Raw genomic sequence first — 16,419 nt, 5'->3', positions numbered from 1 at the left:
CTTTTCGTGCCTCAGTTTCCTCACCAGTAAAATGGGGATAGTAATGGTAACTATCTGATAGGACTGTTTCAATGATTACATAGGCCGGTATATGTCAAATATTTAGAATAATTTCACATCCTTCAAGCTCCATGGAAATGGTAGCTGCTCTGGTTACACTCTCATCCTCACCAAGCTCTTCGATTTCATAAGGACGAGCACTCAGACTTAACACTGCAGTGCCCTCTGCAGACCGTGCACTTCAACTTATGGGCAGGTCTGATCCAGCTTCCCCCTCATGGTGATGTCAGGCCTTGGCCCCCCACCCTGCTCCCCTTCTCTGGAGCTGGTTCAGTGTTCTGTCAGTTCCTCTTCAGCTTCATTTCACATAATACACCTGCTTCCCCCAGCCTCCTTCCATATTGTGAGCTTTGTGGTTCTAGATCCAGCCCAACTTTCTCTCTGGCCAGTCCCTCACATCCTCCTTGTCCCAGCAGGTTCCCTGTCCGTTTTCCCTTCCTGCCCCTACTTCTTCACCTCCTGTCTCATCCAGCCCAGAGACCAGCGTCTCCCTCCCTCCCACAAACGAGCAGGCCACACTGCCTTGGTTGGCACCAATGTTTATTTCAGGAGGAAGAGCTTGAAGGCCTAGATCTGTCCCGTGGAATCCTGGGGCCTCCAGCTTCTCACTTGGCCTTTGGGTTACGGAACTTGTGTCCAGCAAAAACAGCCTTGTCCCCGAGAGCCTCCTCAATCCTGGAAGACAGACCAAGTCAGGGCTGTGATATTCCCACCCAAGAGCCCTCAGCTCCTTACACCCAGGCCTGCTGCACCCACTGTACCTCATGAGCTGATTGTATTTGGCCAGACGCTCTGAGCGGCAGGGGGCACCAGTCTTGATCTGAAGAGGGAAGAGGAATTCCAGGAGTTGTGTGAGACCAGGGACGAGGGATTGGGCCTGGCCCTGAGGGAGCAGCCTGTGGTGGCATTCAACTCCAGGGCAGGAGGCCAGGGATCCCAAGAAAACTCAGTCGGCAGGAGGGGGGCCACGAGTACCTGTCCTGTGCAGAGCCCAACCACGAGGTCAGCGATGAACGTGTCCTCGGTTTCCCCGGAGCGGTGGCTCACCATCACCCCCCAGCCGTTAGACTGAGCCAGTTTGCAGCTAGGTGGAGAGGACACTCAATAAGGTCCGGTGGGACCTCCTCAGTGGGAAAGCCAGGGGCTAGCTGGGGCTTTTCCCTTCTGTTTTGGGGAGTGGGAGATTTCAGGGGAGGGTGATGACTAAGTTCTTTGGGAAGCAGGAGAGAAGGGGAGATTCTTGATCTTGAATTTGGGCTCCTGAATGCTAGTGGGAAGAAGCAGAATCTGGGAGACAGGGATGGCATAGGGTCAGGGTGGGGATGAGGCATGGCAAGGCAACAATGGCAAAGCTCTTGGGGTGAGGTCAAGAGTTAAAGCCTTGAGGTCGAAAGGGTGGGGTGGGTCAGGAGCCAAGGGATAGTCAGACTTGGAGTTAGTGAGCAATACTGTAGCTAGACTGGGTATGGGTGGAGGGAGGCCATGAGGGCCAGAGGCACTCACGCCTGGATGGATTCGGTTACTGAGCCGATCTGGTTGACTTTCAGCAGCAGGCAGTTGCAGGCCTTCTTCTCAATGGCCTGGCTAATCCTCTTGGGGTTGGTGACTGTGAGGTCATCCCCCACGATCTGGATGTTGACCCCCGAGAGGAATGAGGTCCAGGTAGCCCAGTCATCCTGGTCAAAAGGGTCCTCGATGGAGACCACTGGTGGGAAAGGGGAGCAGATTCGGGTTAAAGGTCAGAAGGGCCTCACAGGGGAGTGACAGGTCAGAAGAGTTTGGGTGGAGATTGCAGTGGCGCTAAGGATCGGAAAGACTGAGTTGGTGGCAGTGGAGATGCCGAAGCCGGCATGTAGGGCAGCTGCTGGAGACTCAAGCAGGAGCGACGGAACATCCAGGGTCTCACCCGGATAGTTCTTGATGAAGCTCTTATACAGCTCCCCCAGCTTCTCCCCAGTGATGTGCCGTGCGGGGTCATCAGGTGACTTGAAGTCAAGATCATACTTTCCGTGGCGATAGAACTCAGACGCCGCCACATCCATGCCAATCACCACCTTGTCGGGGTAACCAGCCGCCTGGATGGCGGTCTTCAGCAGCTCCAGGGCTGGGGGAGGGAAAGAGAGGACCTGAGGCTCCGGTGCACCCCGTCTCCATGGGGACCCAGGGGTTCTGCCCTTCCGAGTGCTCACACTGACCTTCATTGTTCTCCAGGATGTTGGGTGCAAAGCCGCCCTCATCACCCACATTGGTGGCGTCCTTCCCATACTTGGCCTTGATGACCCCCTTGAGGTGGTGGTAGACCTCGGCACCGATGCGCATGGCTTCCCTGAAGGATCTGGCTCCCACGGGCAGGATCATGAACTCCTGCATGGCCAGCTTGTTTCCAGCATGGGAGCCCCCGTTGATCACATTGAAGGCCTGAGATGGGGAGAGGGTGCTTAGACCTGGGCATCGAGGTGGAATCTTGGATCCCCTACTTACTGAATGGTCTAGGATGAATAATTTTACTCCTCAGAGACTCCTTCCTCATTTCCATAACATGGGGACACCACCTGCTTACCTGCAGGATCTTATGTGTTAAATTAGAGCAACTGGATGTTAAGTTCTTAGCCTGTGCCTGGTGTAGCAGCTAACACTGATATGGCATATGGCACTTACTACAGGCCAGGCACTGCTCTAAGTGCTTTACATATATTTTATTGGCTCATTTCATTCTCAAAACTACCCTGTAACTAGGTACAATTTATTATCCCTCACTTTACAGCTAAGGAAACTGAGGCACAGAGAGATTAAATAAACTTGCCTAAAATCACACAACTAGTAAAGGGACAAAACCAGCATTCGAACCCAGCAGCTTGTCTCCAGAGCTCAGGCTCTTATACAATCTAGCCAGTAAGTAACAATAAATGGTAACATTATTATTGCAATGAAATTCAAAGGATTTCCATAAAGAGCAAATTTGGTTTGATAAGTATTAAAGAAGATACAAAAATAAAATGCCAAGATCTTTGCCATGAAGAAGCTCTCGATCTGATTTGGGGTTGGGGCATAGGGCAGAATGAGAAATTGGAGTTACTGAGCCTGGGATTGGAATGTGAAGGAACCCGGTTACATCAAGGGAAAGAGGCAGAGAGAGGTTAAAGGGAAGGTTTGGATTGTGGGAAAGGAGGAGGGCTGGACCGCAGCAGGAGAGGTTCCATTTCAGAAAACCATTTCTTTGGAGCTGGGTCTGAAAGGTGGACTTTCCAGGGGCTGCTTATGCCCTCCCTGCTGGGTGGGGTCACCGTGGGATGCGGCGGGGCAGCTGCACTCACAGGGACCGGGAGGATCAGGTCTGGGTTCCCGGCGAGATCTGCAATGTGTCGGTAGAGTGGGACCCCCTTCTCAGCTGCTCCGGCCTTGCACACGGCCAGGGACACACCCAGGATGGCATTGGCCCCAAACTTGGCTGGAGGAAGCAAGTACAAAGAAAGTGTGAGAGCGCCTCACACAGGGTTTAGGGTCAGCTCCTAGAACATCCCTTCTGGTCACCCCAGAAAGAATCCAGAACTCCAAACCACTGGGCACTGAGTTTGTTAACAGATCTCTCCCCAACAGCCTGAGGTGCTCTGGGAACACCCAGCCCAGGGGAATGTGTCGGCTTCACGGCTGTGTCCACAGCCTGGCCCAAGCCTCGCACAGAGCAGGCATCAGGAAATGCCTGTGCGATGAATACAAATCCAGCCAGTTATGGTGCGCCCCAAAATGCGAGACACAGAAATAATCCTAACCAGACCTCAGTCCGCGGTCTCTCCCCTGCCCCTCCCACAGCCCATTCCGTCCCCTGTCCCTAGCCCTTCACTCACACTTATTCTCTGTCCCATCCAGCTCAATCATAAATTTGTCAACTTTTTCTTGATCCACCACGCTTAGTTTCTGGAAGGGCAGGTTTGAGGAGGGGAGAACAGAGGTTAGATTTCTCAGGAGTCAGGGCATGTGCTGGAGGAAAGAGAAGTGCAGGTATTTGGGGCAGATGGGATGGTTGGCCAAGCCTGAGCTGCTTGGGACCAGGTAGCAGGTGAGGGGGAGAGAGGGTCCTCCACTTGCCTTTTCCAGCAGTGCGGGGCCTAGAGTCTTATTGATGTGTTCCACGGCCTTCAGGACCCCTAGAGGCCAAAGCAGGGGGTTCAGATCTTCTATTCAATTAGGTCTCTTCCCGTGGCCCCCAGCTCCTCAAGAGCTTTGGGTTCCCATCCTCTACCCTGTGCAGACATCGCATACCACGTCCTGAAACCACCCCATTGGTCTTTCCTCACCTTTCCCCAGGTAGCGAGATTTGTCTCCATCTCTTAGTTCCAGAGCTTCATAGATACCTGTGGAAGCTCCACTGGGCACAGCTGCTCGGAATCGGCCTGAGGTGGGAGGAATTGGAAGATCACAGAGAGCCAGTCCCATTCACCCCCCCAAAGGACTGATTGTCTCCTCTCTGAGCCCAGGGGCAGGAGGCTGTGTAGAGAGACTCGTGCTGCTCCCTGCTGGGGAGCAGGCTGGGAGAGGGGATCCCAGAGAAAGGAGTGGATGTGGCATAGAGTTGGGGGGCAAAGGCAGATGGAGTTGGGGGTCTTCCCAGGTAAACCCATTCAATGGGCCTGTGTTACCCTTGGCCGTGTGCAGGTCCACCTCCACCGTGGGGTTGCCCCTGGAGTCCAGGATTTCTCGGGCAAAGATTTTCTGCATGGCCATGGCTGCAGGGCGAGAGGTGTGAGTGCGGACCGTTGACCCCTTAAGGAACCCGAAATCCCTTGCCCTTTAAGAGTCTTCCCGCCCCAAGAAGGCAGGTGCTGGAGCTAAAAATATCCCACAAAAAGGTCACAGACCAAAGTGGCAGGCGCAGCCCCTCCCCCACTCAGAACAGCTCCCATTCCACTCTCCCGTCTTAAGAATCTGGAGGCCTCTCTTAAAACTCCACTACTTGCTCAACCCCACCTCCTGCAAAGCTGCACTTCTGCCTTCTCCCTCCACCCTCTGGCCAAGTACTCTGTTCTCCACGGATTCCTAGCCCTCGGATGCTCTCCTGTTAGTCTACCTCATTTTCCTGCTCCTCAGCCTTCTCCAAATCCTCAGGGGCCCCAGATTCCCCCACCTGGCTCCAACTGTAACCACGCTTCTCCATCGTCTCTGCCTGCCTCTCTTCACAGTCTCGTTTGTTTCCCTGTCCTTGGGCACCCCCATCCTGCTTGCTCCAACCCCTCCAGGCTTCTCAAGCACCCCCAGTCCCAGAAGGAAAAGAATGCTGACATTTCCCCCCCTTCTCCAGGCGGCACCACCCTCACCTTTTACCACCCCTATCCCCCGGGGCTGAAAGATTCACCAGACCTGGGATTTCTTCGCTGGGCTCCTGAGTCTAGGTGGCAGCTGGGACAGTGTCAGCTCACCCCCTCTCAGGCTGGGCATTTATCCTCCAGCCACCCTGTACCCCAGCCAGCCCCGCCTCTCACCCTCTCCATCTCCCCCTCCAGCCCAGCTGGCAGCCAAGTGCCCACTATAGCCTAAAACAGAAGCCTTTGGCCCTAGACACCTGCCCCCTTCCCAAAAGATCAATGACTACCCCCTCCTTTCTGTTCCACAATAAAAGTCCTTATTTTTAATTCCACTCCTGGGGAGAAACAGGGGAGGGGCTCTCCTCTCCCCAGGATTATATTCCTCTTTTGCAAAGGTTAAAGAGGAACTAGTGCCCTTTAGGAAAGGCCAGGGGTAACCTGAGTCCTGCAGGACTGGGGAGGGGGCCTGGAAGAGGGGCTGCAGGAACGACATCCACACGTGCACAGCTCACTTGGAGGGCGGGGGTCTGCCTCTGTCCTCAATGGGGGCAGGAGTAGGGGGTTCTGGGCAAGCTCTGAGCTCTAAAATTGAACTCCCCACTCAGAAGGTGAGAGAGTCTCACCTCTCAGGGTCCCCATTGCGGCCTCCCTCGGCTCCACCCCACCCTACCCTCTCTCGGCCAGCAAGGGCAGTGGGGGAAGGGACAGGCTGACGAATTTAGACAGGCCCTCAGAGTTGGCGCGGCGCCCTACTGATAGCGCTAGGACAGCACTTATCGCCCTGCGTGGAGAGTCAGGAGCCCTTTCCCCACCGACCGCGGGCGCTTCAGGTCGTGATACCAGCCCATCAGTGAATGATGCCGAATCAAAAGTGAAAAAAATGAATGGACGAGAGGAGGGGGTGGCCCTTTCCGAGCGTCTGACCGCCGGGGGCCAGTCGGGTGGTCGGCTAGCAGCGTTGAAGGGAAATGAGTCTCTGCACTCGGTGACTCTCTCCGCCTCGGCGGGCCTGGCGGGAGTGAGGTCTGCCCCGACTTTGGCTGCAGCCCTTGCCGGAAGCTGAGGGCACGCCCGGGCTCCGGCCGTCCGGCCGGCGAACGACAGTCATCGGCTTCCCTGCTCGTCGCCCCCGACTCGGAAGACCTTCCCGCCGGCGCCGCAGCGGCCGGCGCCCAGTGACTCAGCCCCGGGCTCTCTCCCGAGCTCCCCTCCCCGCCCTGCCTGCCCCATGGTGTGTCTCTCAGCCCCCACCTCAGGATCCCTACCCCCGGTCTTCCATCTCGCCCTCCCACCCCTTATCTCTGGCCGCTCCCTCTCCGGAGATTTCCACCCTGGGGAAGGGGGTGCGGCAGGCCAAGGGTCAGGAGACGGCGGGGGGGGGGGGGGGAGCGCCGCCACGTGCCCGCATGAAGCCCCGCCCGAGCCGCCCAGTGACTCAGCCCCCGCGGCTGTCGAGGAACACGGGTTCGGGGAGCGTGGATGCCCCTGGGGTTCGGAGTGGCCTCGAGGGCACCACGTCCGCTGGCGAGGACCCGAGAGGAGCGGAGCCCCTTCCCGCCCGGGAGGCGCCCCTCCCCTGAGGGACCGGAAGTGGCCAAGCCCCTCAGCTGCCCGGGCGGCCAGCAAGGGCTAGTTCACCTAAGCAGGCCGCCGGGTCCTGCCCCACCCTCTTCCCGGTGGGCAGTGAGTGAACTAATCGCACACTAGTTCTTACCATAAGTTTTACTGAAAAAGGAGAAAAAACTTAACGGGCCAACGTAGAAGGGACTTTCCCCTTCTTGAAAAAGTTGCAATCTTGAAACCGCTTAGTATTCTTCCGCCTTGAAAAATAAGCCCGCCCGTCTCGCCCCACGGTCGCTCCGTGACCTCTGCAGAGACGGGCCAAGGGGCACGGCCGGTGACCCAAACTGCTGACCGGGGGACGGGCGGAGCTGTGACGTGGGGGTGAGGCCTGAGGCTGGAGTTGATCCAGCGCGAGGGATAATCCCCTGGAGTCGAGGTGGGCTCCAGCCAGTGCCACTTGTGCCGCCCGGGTATATGCTGGGGACAGAAGTGTCCCTGGTGGATGCCTTCAACTCTGAAAACGGCCAGGGTATTTTGCCAAATTTCCCTTTACTCCCTTATTTCTTGAATAAATAAAATCAAGGGGGGGGCAGAAGCGGCAATGCGCACGCCTCGCCCCCGCCCCTTCCGCCTGGCGGGAGACACGTCCCCGGCCGGCCTTCCTCCGCAGGGGGTCCAAATCCGTCCCGCCCGGTGCGACCGGGCGTGCGCCCGCGAAGCCAGCCGCCAACCCTAACCGCGCCACGCGCTTTCCCTCCCGGCCCGGGCGCAGGCGCGGGCGCAGGCGCCGCCGCCGCCGTCCGCCGTTCCTTTCCCCCAACATCGCCCCCCCCCGGCAGAGGTGGGGGAAGGGGGAGTCATTCCGTTTAACCCTGAGTTACCCGAACCCTCTTTAATTTGCTAAATTTGCAGTTTGCTAATTCTTTCTCTTTTCACTTTCCTTCCTCCCTCTGGCTCACTCCCTTTCCGTACACCGAAGTCTGACTGATATTCTAAGCGAAGTGGAGGGAGCCCTAACCCTAATCCACCCCCGCCCCCCATCCTTTTTGCGTCGCTTTCCATCGAACTCTGCAAATTTTGCAGTAGGGGGAGGGATTTTTAAAATTGCACTTGCAAAGTTCGCTATCTGGGCAGGCGAGGAGAGGGAGGGAGGGAATGGGGAGCAGGCCCCGCCCCCACCGCCCTTTGCAAATAAAAATCTAGGGGGGTGGGGAGGAGCAGGAAGTGGCGGTGCGAGGGCTGATGCACTGCTAGCAGAGCCGCGGTCCGGACAGCAGCGCGTGCCCCAAGCTCTCCGCCTTCCCCCGCCCGCCAGCCCGAAGCAGCCCGAGCCCAGCCCGTGGCCCCAGCAGCAGCCCCGAGAGCACCCCAGTAGCAGCGCCATGGCCGGCTGGAACGCCTATATCGAAAACCTCATGGCGGACGGGGTGTGTCAGGACGCGGCCATCGTGGGCTATAAGGACTCGCCCTCCGTCTGGGCCGCCGTCCCCGGGAAGACCTTCGTCAACATCACGGTACTGCGAGGCCTGCGCGGAGACTGGCCGGGCTTGCACCCTGAGGGAGGGACTTGGGTGGTGGCGGGCGCGGCCTGGGGAGGGCAGCGAAAGGCCGTGACCCGGTCCTTGCCCTGGAGGTGGCGCGAATGGCGGCTGCACGTGAGCGGGTCCCTCCGTGGCCTCCTGAGTCCTACGCCCCGGGCGGCGGCGCCCAGCCAGCCCGCCGCTCCGCTTTCCGCGACGGGGCGTTACATCCGGGACACAGGGCGGGGAGGGGCGCACCGCCCGGTGCGGCGGCCCACTTCCGCCTCCTCCAGGGTGGGTCGGGCACGCACTGCAATTTCCGCTCGGGACTGTGATTGAGAAGGGACTTGGGGACCCCTGGACCCCCTAGCTCTACTTCCGGCCGCCAGCTCGCGCTCCCTCCACCATTGTTCCTCCTTCTGGGGGAGGGAGCCCCAGTCGCATGGCCTGGGTCCCATGCCTGTCCTCCGTGAGCTCCCTGCCCCTCCCAACTCCGTAAGAGAGGGCTAGGCCGCCACACGACCTCCCCCCACCCAAAGTCGGCACGTTGGACTCAACATTCCTGTGAGGCCAGCCCCGGAAGTCCCCTCGCCCTCCTTTCCCGCCATCCGGCGGGGCCTGGAGCAGGGGAACTTTGTGAGAAGTTCTAGGACAGTATATAAGTGAAGGAAGAAGGGACGACTACTGCTGTCCCCATCACCACCTCCTCTGTCCACACTGCCCGGAAGTGGGGAGGGGGAGCGGAAGTTCGAAATGGGGGGGAAGGGGATTTCCGGGCGGGAGGGGACCGGATGTGGGGATTTGGGGTGTTAAGGGGGAGGGGGAGATACGTTCCCTAGGGTATCTAGACCTGAGGGCTGGCTTGCCGGGTCTAGTCCCAGGGCCCCTCCAAAAGTTTTTCAACTTTCCCGGAAAGCCCCCAGGCATCTGCTTCCTCATCTTAGAGCATAAATACCTGGATCTAAACTCTAGGTTACTTGGAGACCCAGGCGTCCGGGCCCCTAACAACTCCTGCAGAACCTTTGACCAAATAAGGGCAAAGTTGCTTCGCCTGCTTTGCCCGCCCCCTCCCTTTCCCTCTTCGCTTCTGCTTTTCCTGAAGGAGTTCTGAGCATCCAAAGGCTCCCCACTCCATTCCACTCCATTCTCTTAACTGCTTTTTGGCCCCCTTTATTTCCTGGGTTTGCTTTCCTTATTAAACGACATCTAAGCCTTCAGAGGAATATGTTGTCCCTTCTTATTACCGTTCTCTAGGTTTGAAGATCATGATCTTTTTGTGTACTAACTTCCAACAGTCCTGAGTCTCTCAAATTTCACGGATGTGTACAAAGCACGTAACATACACATCTCCCCCCCAGGGGGTTTAGCTTCCCGGAGAAATGGAAGGCAGGTGGGTCCTTGGAGAAGAAGAAGGTGGGAACTTTGGTGTACTGACTAACTTGATGGGTGCTTGATTCCCCTTCCAGCCAGCTGAGGTTGGTACCCTGGTTGGCAAAGACCGGTCAAGTTTTTTCGTGAATGGGCTAACGCTTGGGGGCCAGAAATGTTCTGTGATCCGGGACTCACTGATGCAGGAAGGGGAATTTACCATGGATCTTCGTACCAAGAGCACCAGCGGAGCCCCCACCTTCAATATCACTGTCACCCTGACTACCAAGAGTGAGTTTGAGTCTTACCCTTTCCCTAGCTCCAAAATCTCTAATATACTTCCATCTTAATTTTTTTGGTTTTTCTGTGTGGATCACCCAGTATGAAGGGACCAGACCAGGTTTCTACTCCCAGCCTGCTGGATGCTGGGACATTGGATTGTCCCTTCAGTTCTCAGTTCCTCATCTTACAATGTAAAGAAGTTGAACTGTATTACCTCTTAAGTTCCTTCTTGCCTTGAGCCTTTTCACATGAGAAACTTCTTATTTTCTTGGAGGAGGTAGGCTGTTAGTCATAAGCCAGCACTTAGCTCTTGTGTTTTGAGCTCGTTTCTTAAAACTTGGAGGTGGCAGGCTCATCCACAGCCGTTTCTAGCCTGAACACGAGTCAACACATTGTCCACAAGCCTTTGACCCCTAAATTTTACTGTGTTCCTTTCCAGCCTTTAAGCTTGATTTTCCTCTTTTGAAAAGCCCTATTGTTTCAGGGTGACTGACAGCCTGCCTGTGTGTGGGGGGGGGGGTTGGGAGAGATGAGGTTGGGTTACAGCCCCCAGGGCTGGACAGCTGCTGAACAGCTGGCCGGGGGTGGGATTGTGACACCTGGGTTCTAGCATCCTTTCTCTTTCCTCCAGCGCTAGTCCTGCTGATGGGCAAAGAAGGTATCCACGGTGGTACGATCAACAAGAAATGTCATGAAATGGCCTCCCACCTGCGGCGTTCCCAGTACTGACCTCGTCTGTCACTCCCCACTGCTTTTGCACCCCTCTCCTTCCCACACACACATACACCATTTTTATTTTTTGGGCCATTACCCCACACCCCTTATTGCTGCCAAAACCACATGGGCTGGGGGCCTGGGCTGGATGGACAGACACCCTTCCCCCAACCCATACCCCTCCTGTGTGTGGTTGGAAAACTTTTTTTTTTTTGGTTTTTTGTCCTGAATAAAAAAGATTATACTGAAAAGGTGCTGTGTGGTTTTAGCCTGGGTGTCAGGATGGAGGACAGCCACTGTGATCTGCCTCCATCCTGGCTTGGGGTCAGAAGCAGCAGAAGGGTTGAGGCACTACAAAGTCTAGGGTTTTGAGCTTGCTTTCATTTCCAGGATTAAACACCTGCTTCAGGACTACCTGGCCAGGTAGGCCAGCCCTACCTAGGTTCTCAGTGTGCTAACTGAATTAGTGGGTAATGGAATAGAGCCATCCAGACCAAGAGAATGGGTCCAGGCCTGCGGGCAAGGCAGAGGCCAGTTGAGTCATCCTCACACGTGGGTGGGGCTCCCCTTCTCAGAGTCACAGCAGATGCCTATTGGGGCTGCCCTTAAGACTACAGGTTAGGGCTTCCCTGGTGGCGCAGTGGTTGGGAGTCCGCCTGCCGATGCAGGGGACACGGGTTCGTGCCCTGGTCCGGGAGGGTCCCACATGCCGCGGAGCCTGCGCTCCGCAACGGGAGAGGCCACAACAGCAAGAGGCTGGCGTATGGCAAAAAAACCCCAAAAAACTACAGGTTAGCCTCCCAGCACTCCCTTGCCCATGTATGGCAGAAAGGGGCAATGCCCCAAAAGGATAAGAAGTTTACCTGTGTGAGAATGATCTCACCCTTAGTCCACAAAAACAATTTTATTAACCCAATAAATGAAAACCCCATCCCTTTGTACCCCCAACCCCTTCAAGAGGATAGGGTTGGGTAAGGGAGAAACCTGGGGTGGAAACGACTCCTATCCCTCGTCTCCTATCCCTCAGCGTAGAAGACAGTAGAGAGGAAGAGGAGCTGTGCAAATAGGTCATCAGAGATGGAGGGGAAAGGGGACTACTAGACCAGGATGGCAGCTGCAGAGGTAGAGGGTGAGGGGTCTGTGGAAGACCCAGGAAGGACTAGGGGAGCTGGGGCTAGAGAACCAAAGGAGGTGGGAGGGGTGGGGGTGCAGCCCAGAAGTGGGGTCCGTTCGGAAGCAGGGTGGTCCCTTGGCTCCCCTTCCTCGTCACCCTCTTGCCCCTGGGTTTCTTCCTCCTGCTCCTCATCCCCAGGACCCCGATGGACAGGCTGCTTGCAGATGGGGCAGGTCTTCCGGGTCTGAGTGAGCCAGGGGTCCACACAGCGGATGTGATAAGCTGCCAAGAGGAATGAGGTGAAGGGCGTGGTGCCTGCTGGTGGGGGGGGGGGGGCACGGGCACAGGAAGTGAGGGCCTCACCATGAGCACAGGGGAGCACCCTCAGCTTGTCCCCATCCTCATATTCATCCAGGCAGATGGCGCACACATCATACTGGTCTCCTGGTGGAAGAAGAAAGGAGTTCTTTTACTGAGCCATCCTGGACCAGGGCCCACAAGAACTCACTCTGAGAGGCCTGTGGTTGAGCTAAACCCTGCAAAAGTTATTTTCTCTGGTTCTACAGAGCCAGTGGAAGAGCTGAGACTGGAGCAGGGTAGAACATGAGGAATCCGGGGTTAGAACAAGTAGAGAGGAACAGAGGTAAGAAGGGAAGTGGTTTTTTTGGGGGAGGTGTGAGGCTGGAGAGAGAGGGGGTGGGAGGAGCAGAAATGGGGCAGCGCTTCTGCCATAGCCTTATATGGGCACTGGAGGCTCCAGTGCCTAAGACCCAGCCCCTCCTTACCTGTGTCTGCCTTCTCTGGCGGAATCTTCCCCACTCCTTCCATTTTTCTGCTTTCTCCACCTTCTCTCTTATGAGCAAGGTCCTCCACCCCCCTCCAACCCCAACTATTACATTTAATCATTTTTGCTTTACATTTCCTGCTCTAATCCTGTCCTGTCCTCATTGTACGTATGCGTAAAAAGAGGAGCAAAGGTGGTATCTCAAGCTGACACCTCCCTGCCATCTCTGCCTCTTTTCTCCTGGGTTCCAACTCCTTCAGAACCAGGGAAATAGTGGGAAAGGCCTGCTCTCCTCCACCCTCCTCACCCTTCTGATAGTCATGTGTAGGAATCTGTTTCAGTTGCTCTTTGGTCAGTCGATTCCTCTGGAGCCGTTTCCTGTGCTGGATACAACGAACTATCTGGTGAAAGGGGGGGTGGATGGATCAGTCTTAGAGAACAAATCTGGACAGTCCCATACAAACCAGCCCTATCTTGCAACCCCAGAGCCAGTCTGGCTTTAAAGGCCTCAGCTCTTCCCGTCTTGGTCCCTGAACTACTCACCATCACTGCTCCCATGGCCAAAACCAGCAGTCCCACGATCCCTGTGAAGGGGATGAGGTAATAGCCCAAGGGGAAGCTATTGTCTGGGACCAGAAGCACCCGAGCCCTGGGAAAAGGAAGACGAATATCAGAGGGGCAGGAAAGGCAAAGGGACAAAGGAAGAGGGACAAAGTAACTGGCTCTGGACAGGGCCCACGGAGGGGGAAGGGGATGGGAAGAAAGTACCAAGAGGCAGAGCATGATGGGCCTGAGGCTGGATGGTTGGGGCACGGGCTTAGACTCCAGGTTGGCATGGAAGTGCTGAAGGAAGAATGGGAAGGAGGGACATGTCCTACCCCTTCTCGTAGACAAAGAGGGCACGCAGGTACTCGGAGCTTCTCTCCCCAATAAACACAGACGGGATCCAGATCTGCTGCTGGATTTCCTCTGCAGGGATTAGGGCATTACACTGGGGACCCAACCTTCCACATGAATCCTTTGGTAACTCTGGCATTTGACTCTCTTGCCCCATTCCACCTAAAGGACTGATTTCTTTTCCCTAAGGCTTCAGCCCTCCCGCCATCTCTCAGTCTAAGCTCTACTGAAAACCCAGCTGTCCAGATCCTCCAACCTTACCACTATTCCACACCATATTCAGAAGTTCATTGGAATTCACATTGTGTACCACAGCTGCACCATACCCAGCCTTCTGAGCATTTAGGACCTAGGGAGACAAGGCAGATAAGGAGCCATCATGGGCCTTGCCACCTTTCATTCCTGGTGCCTTTTTTACCCTCAGCCTCCCAGCTCCCACTCCACATTCAGCAACCTTGAGGTCAAAGTTGCAGTCGAATCTTCGAAGCAGTGCAATAAAGACTGACCCGTTGACCGGGGCTGGGGGTGGTGGGGCAATGGGACTGCAGGCATTGTCTGGGTGAGCCTCCACAAGGAAGCCCTGGAGAAGAGAAGCAAACAACAGCTGGATTTCATCTCCCTAGATGCTGCTCCCCACAGGTCCCACCAAGCACAATGGCCCCCACAGGTCAGTGGGGTCTGAGCTCATTCCTGGGGTCTGAGCATCCCACCAAAGTCAGACATCTACATCTTCTCTTAGCCTCCTGAAGATGCAATTACATCAAACAACATCCCTTTCCCACACCCTCCATCATCCCTCTCCCTTTCCCAGATGAGCTAATATATACTCCACATTCCTAGCTAATTGTTTTGCCTTCCAGTTTCCCACTGATTGTAATTCAGTTCTCCATTCATCCACGTCACTTTCTCAAGTTGTTTCACATTCCCTGCTCTAATACATACTCTTAGGGAACATATTCCCTTTTTTAAAAAATACACAAGACCAAACCCAAATGCAGTTATTTGTGCCAACTCCCAAGTCACCAAACTCAATACTTAATTATAATTTTAGCCTCCCCCAGGAATGGAATCTTAAACCACTCTATCTGGAATTACTTGGGTCAGCACTAGTGAGGTAATCTGCCTGGTAGACCCCTGCAGTCCCCTAAAGAAAGGAGATCTTTGCCACTAGCAAAGAAAATCAAATCTTTGCTAGTATAACTTCCTTGCCCCACCCCCTTCTGGCCATAAGTCTTTCATTCTGTATAGTTCTTCAGAGATCCTTTCTATCTGCTAGGTGGAATGCTGCCTGATTCATGGGTCATTAAATAAAAGCCAGTAAGAGCTTTGAAATTTACTCAGTAGAATTTTTTTAACACCTCCCTTTAATTTTCCAATTACCCATCTCACAAACAACTATACTGATATCTATGGCCCAACTGAGTTCTTGCTATGTGGCAGTTTTTGTGAAAAACTACTACAAAACTGCTTATCTAATTCTCACAATAATACATCTGATAACTTCTATTATTATCCCATTTTACAGTAAAACCAACTAAGGCTCAGGTAATTTGCCCAAGGTCATAAAACCAGTAATTGGCTCTAGAGACCCTACTGATAGGCACCACTCGTCCTGCCTTTTATCGTAGTCCACTTTCAGTCTCCCTTCTAAGGCTCAGAGTTCTAGAAGTAGACTTTGTATTCTCCCTCCAGATTCTGGATTCCACCACACTAGATGTGTTCTTGTACTTAGTTCCTAACTTGACTCTCTTCCTACCTCCAGCTTCCCCCAAGAAAGGCTCCTCAACCCCTACCCAGCAGGGAGAATTCAGGGAAACAGGAAAGAGAAAATCACCTGAAGTCCCTCCTGGCTCAAGGCAGCCCCAAAGAGAGCTGGGAGGTCTGCAAAGTCCATGCTGGCATTGTGGTCCGAGATCTGCGGATAAAAGAGTCCATGTTTGTCCTTCAGCCTGCAACCTCTCCCTTCAGCGCCCTTCCCCTAACGTCCCCTCAGACTCACCGCTCGAATGAGCCCCCGGGTGGGGGCCGCTCCCCACAGCACAGTGGCCACAACCACAGGAAGCGGGAAGGCCGCAGGGTGCATGGCAGCGGGAGGGGAGAGGCGGAGGAGGCCGCGTCCCGATAACAGAGGCAGAAACGGAGTTCTGCGCCCTCTCTTGTCCTCCTTCAGGATCCCAGGGGTCCAACCACCCCCAGGTCCCACTTCCCAGCTACATGGGGGCGCGGGGAAGGACCCCCGACTCGGGGAGTGAGACAGCCAACCCGTTTAATGAAGCTGGGAGGGAGACACCAAAAATACCCCTTTCTGGTACAGGAATAATACGGGGAAAGGGAACGGAGGCAAGCACAGGTGACAGAAAAACTTCTGGAAGGGTGGGGGAGCTCAAGGAGGTGGGACTTCCGGCCAGGTGGGCCGTCTTTCCATCCCCTGGAAGAGGATTTCCGGCAAAGAAAGGCCGCTTCCAGCAATGGACGCTCAAGAGGAAGGACTTCCGGTCCTAAAAGGCCGATTAAAAGAAAGGTTAGAGGTGGAGGGAGTGCCTGTGGAGATGAAAGGAGCACCGAGGCCCCAGAAGACGACTTAGTCGCTTCTCCGTGCTAGTGCCCGGGATCCCTCAGCTGCCCGGTTTACAAACCTCCCTTCCTCCCTCTGGCCGCCGCCGCTATACCTTCAAGTCTCGCGAGAGTCCTCACCACACTCCCTCCCACCTGCTGACAGCTTCCTGTATCTATCGCGAGAGACCGCCTAACTCTGGCTAGTCTAACTCACTCGATCTCGCGAGATCTTCAAATACCCGCCTCTCGATTTTCCCGCGA

The 16,419-nt window shown here is 55.4% G+C and overlaps 3 protein-coding genes across 7 annotated transcripts; 1 reads left to right on the top strand and 2 right to left on the bottom strand.

Annotated features, from left to right (window-relative positions):
* Window positions 1–583: 583 nt before the first annotated feature.
* On the bottom strand, window positions 584–8,661 carry ENO3 (enolase 3). Of its 3 annotated transcripts, none has more exons than XM_032616219.1 (12): window positions 8,336–8,661; window positions 4,698–4,784; window positions 4,356–4,451; window positions 4,147–4,205; window positions 3,906–3,975; window positions 3,375–3,508; window positions 2,256–2,478; window positions 1,967–2,164; window positions 1,564–1,765; window positions 1,036–1,144; window positions 822–880; window positions 584–735 (listed from the first exon to the last, which is right to left on the bottom strand). In XM_032616219.1, exons 2-12 carry the CDS (start codon window positions 4,780–4,782, stop codon window positions 666–668), a joined length of 1,305 nt encoding a protein of 434 aa, XP_032472110.1. In that variant the 5' UTR covers window positions 4,783–4,784; window positions 8,336–8,661; the 3' UTR covers window positions 584–665. The 3 variants fall into 3 exon arrangements, with proteins under 3 accessions (XP_032472110.1, XP_032472108.1, XP_032472109.1); XM_032616217.1 differs by lacking the exon at window positions 8,336–8,661 and adding an exon at window positions 7,075–7,705; XM_032616218.1 differs by lacking the exon at window positions 8,336–8,661 and adding an exon at window positions 5,416–5,947.
* On the top strand, window positions 7,624–11,053 carry PFN1 (profilin 1). Its single transcript, XM_032616222.1, has 3 exons — window positions 7,624–8,437; window positions 9,910–10,102; window positions 10,725–11,053. Exons 1-3 carry the CDS (start codon window positions 8,306–8,308, stop codon window positions 10,820–10,822), a joined length of 423 nt encoding a protein of 140 aa, XP_032472113.1. The 5' UTR covers window positions 7,624–8,305; the 3' UTR covers window positions 10,823–11,053.
* A 642-nt stretch (window positions 11,054–11,695) lies between these two features.
* On the bottom strand, window positions 11,696–16,315 carry RNF167 (ring finger protein 167). Of its 3 annotated transcripts, none has more exons than XM_032617722.1 (10): window positions 16,239–16,315; window positions 15,602–16,100; window positions 15,437–15,517; window positions 14,057–14,182; window positions 13,864–13,951; window positions 13,584–13,674; window positions 13,249–13,354; window positions 13,013–13,106; window positions 12,285–12,365; window positions 11,696–12,203 (listed from the first exon to the last, which is right to left on the bottom strand). In XM_032617722.1, the coding sequence occupies exons 2-10, from the start codon at window positions 15,683–15,685 to the stop codon at window positions 11,905–11,907; spliced, it is 1,050 nt and encodes a 349-aa protein (XP_032473613.1). In that variant the 5' UTR covers window positions 15,686–16,100; window positions 16,239–16,315; the 3' UTR covers window positions 11,696–11,904. The 3 variants fall into 3 exon arrangements, with proteins under 3 accessions (XP_032473613.1, XP_032473614.1, XP_032473615.1); XM_032617723.1 differs by having other exon boundaries at window positions 16,272–16,305; XM_032617724.1 differs by lacking the exon at window positions 14,057–14,182.
* Window positions 16,316–16,419: the final 104 nt, after the last annotated feature.

This window comes from Phocoena sinus, chromosome 20 (genome assembly GCF_008692025.1).
Source record: "Phocoena sinus isolate mPhoSin1 chromosome 20, mPhoSin1.pri, whole genome shotgun sequence".
In the NCBI taxonomy this organism is placed as follows: Eukaryota; Metazoa; Chordata; class Mammalia; order Artiodactyla; family Phocoenidae; genus Phocoena; species Phocoena sinus.
The sequence above is the reverse complement of the archived record's forward strand: the minus strand, read 5'-3'. Positions and strand labels throughout refer to the sequence as shown.